Below are 7,166 nucleotides of genomic sequence, written 5' to 3' on the forward strand. Positions count from 1 at the left end.
GAGTCTTAATCTGCTTACGCTGGTGGATCAACTTCAATTGGTGGATCAACTTCAATTGCTGAATCAACGAATTCAATCGAATTTCCATCTTGATCCATTGCGGGTGAACCTGCTTATGGGTATAGAACAAGAAGCTGCGCGCTTGGAAAGATTGTGAGTTAACTGAGTATGTGTGTTAAGATATTTTAGCCAAAAAGCTAATTAAAAAAGTATAAATACTTTTCACCAAATTCGTTATAAACATCATATTTTGTGTGATCAATAAAAAAACAACCACTAATATTTTTCGTGTGATTTGTCTCTTCTACCTTTCCAACAAATTAATATGTTCAAAAAAATCTGCAGTGCTCCACTTTGTTTTTCATATTTTTTTTTTATGAAATCAATGCACGAAGTTTTTGCCAGAGTCGTTTTTCGATATATTAAAAAAGGGTAAGGTTTTAAAGGTTTTTTATTTTGGTAAAAGGTTTTTGAAAAGGGGAATACCTTTTTAAGTGGGCAAAAGTCTTATCAAAGTGTAAGAAGGCAAATTAAAGGATTAAAGTTTGGAAATGGGAAACAAAGGTTTTTTATATATTAAAAGAACAAAACTGTATTGTATGAAAAGGGTTTTATTTGTATAAGAAGTTTAAGTTTTGAAAGGTTGATTGGTTTGTAAAATTATTTCGTATTTTGTTAAGTATGATAATTTTTTGTGAAGATTGTGTCTTACAGGGGCGCATAATGAAATTCATATTTTTTTCGGGGAGATATAGAATATAGCTTCATGCAATCAGCAAAGTAAATATAAGAAAAGGAGTGACAGCAATCATGGGTTGCAAAGCACAACTGAAGTATATTAAGAAAAGAAATCGAAAAAAAGAGGTAAAGATCATTGCCATGGTTAGAGAGGTTCAGGTCGTAGCCGAGGAAGTGAGAAGTCTAGTAGAAGACAAATAAGAAATCGCGGGTGATTCGTATAACTTTGATTTGCTACCACCTCCTATGTTGTGAATATTTTGATCATTAGGTTATCAAGATGTTAACTTTTCTTCGAGCTAGAGAGTTAATTGAGTATGAATCTAATAACCCATATGATGCAATATGTGATGTTTTAACATTGAATTTTATAAAACAAGCACTGGATAACAAGTGTTTGTGCAGGGTGGCAAAACTACAACTTCCAAAGAAACATGGAAATTCCAGGAAGCGAAGTTTGGTGCAAGGGTGAGTGACATGCAACAACAGGTTATGTCACAAGCAAAGAAGTCAGTCGCAGATCTGAGCAAGGATGAACAAGACTCTAAGAGAAAAACAAAGCTTGGAGAATCCCATTCAAAAGTGGACTATGCTTGTCAATACCATAAAATTGAAATCCATTATGCAAGCATGTATATGGATGAAGAAGATGCAACGAAGATTGCACAGAGAGAAGTTGAAGCCTCTGTGTATGAAACAAAGCAAGATAAAATAAATGCTCAAGGACTACATTGTAAAGTGGATGATACAGATGATTGTGAATCCCACTGTGATGAGACACACGTGGATGATGACTGCAAAGTTATATGTGAATCAGTGAATCCAGCGGCAGCAGATGGATTTGGTGAAGTTGAAATTGTCAATGAAATTGACAATGAGCACACGCATGCTTGGGTATCCACCACAGTGTGGATGAACATTATGTTGATCTTATGTGTGGTTTCTTTTTTGAAACATGGATCGAATGTGACAATATGGTAAGCTCAATGTTTGATGAAACATTAAGGGTTGAAGCTGCCATTGCTGGAACTGCTCATGAAACAGTACATGATCTAGCAGCGACTGATGATCAAGAAGATGATAAAGTGATTGAAGAGTTTTTTATGAGAATATCCACTAACAGCATAACAGTGGAAGACAGCCTCTATGCAGTTGAAAAGAAGGAAAATGTAGAGCAGGAAGCTCTAACTGAAGAGAGTCATATTAAAGGTGTTTTTAACATTGTTTTTGAATATGCAGGTATTCAAAATAGCATGGGAGCAGAATTTGAAAACAAGGTTGTTAATAAATTTGATGCAGATTTGAAGATCATTGAAGAATGGATTCAGATACGAATAGAACAAATTGATGTGAGTCTTAAAACAGCAGCTGGAATAAAAGAATTGAATGAAATGGTGAATAATGATCTTGAGTATGCAGATTATAGGGAAAAAGCACAAGTACCTGATGATGAAAGTGAAAATAATGAATATGAAAAGTAAAGAAGACACATTGAAGATGCAATGTTATGGCAATAGTCCATAGTTGAACGAATATTTGAAGAGGAAGTTGTAGAAGACATGATCCAATTGTTTTTCAAAACAAGTTCAAGACAATTCAAAGAAAAATTGCAGCAACAACAATTGAAAAAAGCTTACAGCAAGAAAGTTCAACAAAGAATGAAGCAATTTCGAGGATATAGAATCTGGAAGCAGAGAAAAAGAAAACGCATAATTGTAAAATTATTGAGTCATTGTAAGCCTAGCTGAGACATAGACTAGTAGGCATGTTTGTGTGATAGTTAAGTCTTGTTGAGTCATACGGTCGTAATTAAGGGGGGTGTTAGAAATAGTAATTACTCCCGCATGTGGAGTTAGCTAAAATTAGAGAGTGAGTTAAGTGAACATTGAATCAAGTCTAGTGGTGGATGAAGAGATAAGTGCAGTCCATATTTAGAGTGTGAGGTAACTGAGTTAACTGAGTATGCATGTCAAGATATTTTAGGCAAGTAACTAGTTAGAAAAGTATAAGTACCGTTCACCGTGTTCATTCTAAGCATCATGTTTTGTGTGATCAATAGAAGAACAACAGCAGCAGCTCTATCTTTCATGTGAATTTGTATTTTGTTTCCTCTGCTTTTCAACCGCTTCTTCATTTGGAATGATGAAGAAATCCAGTTGATCACCAACCTGAATTCCTCCGATCTATGGCATCTGAAAACTGATCTTCTGCTTATGAATATTAATATATGTTTTCGGCCGCAAGTCTAGTTCAGCATATCCCAAATTCACGTGATCCTCGCAATCAAACAGATGCTGAGGTTGAATGTTGAAGTACTGAAATTGTACGCGGGAAGTATTTGGGAAGCATGACTGTTGTTGACTTTTGCCATGCAGCTGGCTCGCGTAATCTTCCACTATATGAGTTGTATGAGCTCGTTGATAAACATCAGTAAAATCAGTGGCATTTGAATGGGAGTGACTAGCGCTCCATGCGGTTATGCGAGAGGATGCTGTGAACGACGAATAATCGATCATTATCTGATTTTCATTTTCATTAGTCATTATCTTCCCAGCGTTTAGAATGTTACCTTCGCCCATATCAACAAGACCAGGGCTAGTGGTGGTACAGCCATATGAACCAGGCTCTTCATGAGGTGGCAACGTAGTCCACGAGGCTATTGACTGATCACCTCTTGATAATTTTGCAGTATTACAAGTTTGATCATGGGCTTGCAGACTCGGAGATGTAAAAACCTGAGACAAGCTATGATTGATGTGAGTAAAAGTAAGCAAAAGCTGAGAAATAAGAAATTAGTTGATTGTTAATAGGGTTCAGATAAATTGGAAACACAATATTTTGCTCCAGTACCTGTTGATTCTTTAAATCCAATACGTCCTGAACACATGAGTGCTCATTTTCTTTAGTGGCCAGTACATTAAAGATGTTATAGAGTGACTGTAGGTACCCTTCAGACATGACGTCCAACGGCTTGGCAGAGTGAAGCAACGTATAAGCATCATGAGCATTGGCAGACACTGAGTTGATATTGCAGGTATCGCCTGATTGTGAGGGCATATTAGATTCTGCGCAATTTTTGCCGTTGGATTCAGTGGAGGATGAAAGAGGTACCATGGAATGTTTTGGGTTGAGGTTCTTCTTGATGTAAGAGTTCCAATAATTCTTGATCTCATTGTCCGTACGTCCAGGCAAATGGGCAGCAATTTGAGACCACCTGCGTTGTCAATGTCATTAATTCTCCATGTTAATGGACGCAGAGACTCATGTGAAGGACTAGAACTAGACCAACATGCAAGGAATAGAGAGCACAATTAGGGGTGTGGGAAAAGAGAACAACGTAAACCTGTTACCCAGAATGGAGTGTAGGTGTATGATCAATTGCTCTTCTTGGGGTGAAATGGCAGTGTGTTTAAGGCCAGGCCGTAAGTAGTTTATCCATCTTAGCCTGCAGCTCTTTCCGCATCTTTGCAGACCTGTAGACACATTCGAAGCTATATTATAAAGTACTTTATGTCACACCAGTGGGTGGGAACGATGTATATTCCTTTTACCACAGACCTTATATATCTAAAGTTTAAATCTAAATGCACATAAATAAAAAAGTGAATCTAAATGGGCATAAATAAAAATATGTGTGCAATTCTCAATAGATTAACTTACGGTAAGTGTTACAATGGTAAATGATAATATTAATATACTTGTATTAAGATAAATTACTTTATAATAGTGAATATTAATATATGATAAAAGTTAATTTGATTGTAATGAAATATGAAATATTATAAATAATATTATTTTTGACAAAATTAATATGAAAATATTAATATTTTAATTTGCGTTTTTTTAATAATAATATTAATTAAATAAAATATATAAATTATTTATTTTTATTGAAAAGAAAATAATTTATTAAATTATAAAATATAATTTTTTTGTCATATTGTTTATGATCTTTCGGGCTTGAATTGTGGTTTGAAGAACCTTGATTGAGGGTATTTAATTCGTCATAGTCACACGACATTACTTTGACTCCCTTAGCACAGAGCACAACCTCCTTATAAAGTTTGATCCTATCATGTGAAGTTTAATTCTTGCCTCGCTGACTAAACCTATCTTCAAAAAAATTGTGTTAACCCAACTTAACCAAAATATATTATTATTTTAATAATACTTTATAAAATATTTAATATTATATCATTATATTAAATTAAATATATCAAAATAAAAAAATATAAATTAAATTATATTTAAATGTATATAAAATGTAAAATTTAATTACTATAAGGGTATCTAAAATTTATTACTCATAACACATCTAAATTTTAGTTATTATAAATTTAAAGACTATAGAGCAAAATTAAAATTTATTACTCATAACATATCTAAATTTTAGTTATTATAAATTTAAAGACTATAGAGCAAAATTAATATTTGATAATTGTGGTTATGAAGTCATGATATTCAATTTTTTGGAATCGGAAAAAATGAAAATAAATAAAGAAAAATTAAATTTTGATTTTTGGAATGAGAAAAATGAAAATAAATAAAAAAAATGTAAATTTTATATTAAAATATAAAAACATAGATTAATATAATTATATATATAATTCAGCACACCTATCAATTTCTTTCAATTTACTGTATTAATTTACATACTTCACCATCTCTCAACCTTAATCACACCTTACTATTCTGACTACAATGAATTTATGCTCTGCTAATATTCGCACAATATATTGATCATACTACCAAAAAAATCTAAATATCTATGTCTATATTGCTTCTCACGGTTGACATATGTATAAAAAAGACACACCGGCACCTAGATTGCAGCATTGAAATGCTACGCTGAAACACATAAAGTAAAATGGAGCTAAGCGAAATTGAAATTAAAGAGCGGCAGGGAACATAAGGAACTACCAGCTTGCTTGGCCACATAGCTCCAGGAGCAGCCGGTAATGTTGTTCTTCATCATATAATTGTTGAGTTCCTCGTCTTCCTCAGGTGACCATAGACCTTTCCTAAACTTTGGCGTGGAGGAAAACGGGGCGCTCTGTCTTTGCCCTTTTGTGCACCTCATTTTTACCTCCGCCTACCAAATCGCTCTTCTGTGCGGATTCTAATGGTGTGCTTAGAGACAAAGCCAGGTTAAGGATGGAGCCCACCATCATCCAATTTTGAAACATTGGCACACGGATTACCACTACCCTTTTGATTTGACTCCCTATGATTGTTATCTTTTTAATTGAACGTATTATAATAATAAGAGGGACTTTGTTATGCAAGCCATTTTACTCCTTCCGTCGGATGACGGGATACCCATACCCATAATATTCTGTGAACTCCCACGGAAGAGGTTAATAAAATAACAGTGTCCAGCTAACTTGGCCTCCAATATCACCGCAGGCATACAGTTGTTGAACGTTCATTCAATGAGTTGTAGTTGTCCGTGTTACTTGGAGACTACTGTGGTCATGAGTTTTGGTATACAAAGTTGACTCATGGTTGGTTTTTTAAAAATTATTTTTGATGAGATAGGTATCTATGCAACTATATGAAGCTTTTGTGGAGCTTGCTTCAAACCATACAAAGATTTCTTCAATCTGTATATCTTATGTTCTTGTCCCAGAACTTCAAAACCAAGAGGTTGCTCTACATAAATTTCTTCTTGCAATATACCATTTAGGAAGACAGATTTCACATCAAGCTGATAGACTTTCCATTTGTGTTGAGCCGTTATGGATAAAATGGTTTTGATAGTGCCTAACCTTGCTACTGGAGCAAAGGTTTCACCACACTCGACACCAAATTGTTGTGAGAATCCTTTGACAACCAACCCTACCTTATTTTTCTCAATCTCTCCTTTTTCATTTAGCTTGGTCTTATATCCATTGTGGAATTATCTCAATACTCACATACTTCAATCTCCCTTCCAATTCTTCAAAATAGTCAAATAAATTTTCTCCCTCTTCATTCAAAAAACCTACCAACATCAACTATTGGATCTACCCACAATCACTCAATAACCTTTATCCAACCTCAACTAAAACTATCTTTACTCTTCTTTTATAACTCTACTTACAAACTCAAATAGGGTGTTATAATTTCATCTCCTTTACAAGCCAACTACCAAATATAAAAAAATACTAATGTAGATAATTATGACCTTGGATCACTATAGAAAACTTTCATAACCACCAATTCATGGAAGTAGAGTCTTGGTTATTTGAGAAATGTAGAATTGCTAATATTCCATCCTCTTAGTATTAGTATGGTCAATTTCAAAGATCAATGGGCCTTTCCCTTCAAAATCATAAAAACAACACTATCATCTCTACATTCACATATGATAACATCCTTCAAGCATGAGAAGATAAAATTCTCTAATAATTGAAAAAAATCAAACATAAATGCATGAAAATTAAACA

At 34.0% G+C, this 7,166-nt stretch overlaps 1 protein-coding gene across 1 annotated transcript; it reads right to left on the reverse strand.

The window, feature by feature from the left end:
- Nucleotides 1-2,921: 2,921 nt before the first annotated feature.
- LOC149249212 (uncharacterized) lies at nt 2,922-5,818 on the reverse strand. The gene is made up of 4 exons (XM_089452329.1): nt 5,659-5,818; nt 4,082-4,211; nt 3,589-3,952; nt 2,922-3,473 (listed from the first exon to the last, which is right to left on the reverse strand). The coding sequence occupies exons 1-4, from the start codon at nt 5,816-5,818 to the stop codon at nt 2,922-2,924; spliced, it is 1,206 nt and encodes a 401-aa protein (XP_089308455.1).
- Between the last annotated feature and the right edge of the window lie 1,348 nt (nt 5,819-7,166).

The sequence above is a fragment of the Pinus tabuliformis genome, chromosome 7 (assembly GCF_031772625.1).
Source record: "Pinus tabuliformis cultivar Carrire ecotype Pingquan chromosome 7, CPIR1, whole genome shotgun sequence".
In the NCBI taxonomy this organism is placed as follows: Eukaryota; Viridiplantae; Streptophyta; class Pinopsida; order Pinales; family Pinaceae; genus Pinus; species Pinus tabuliformis.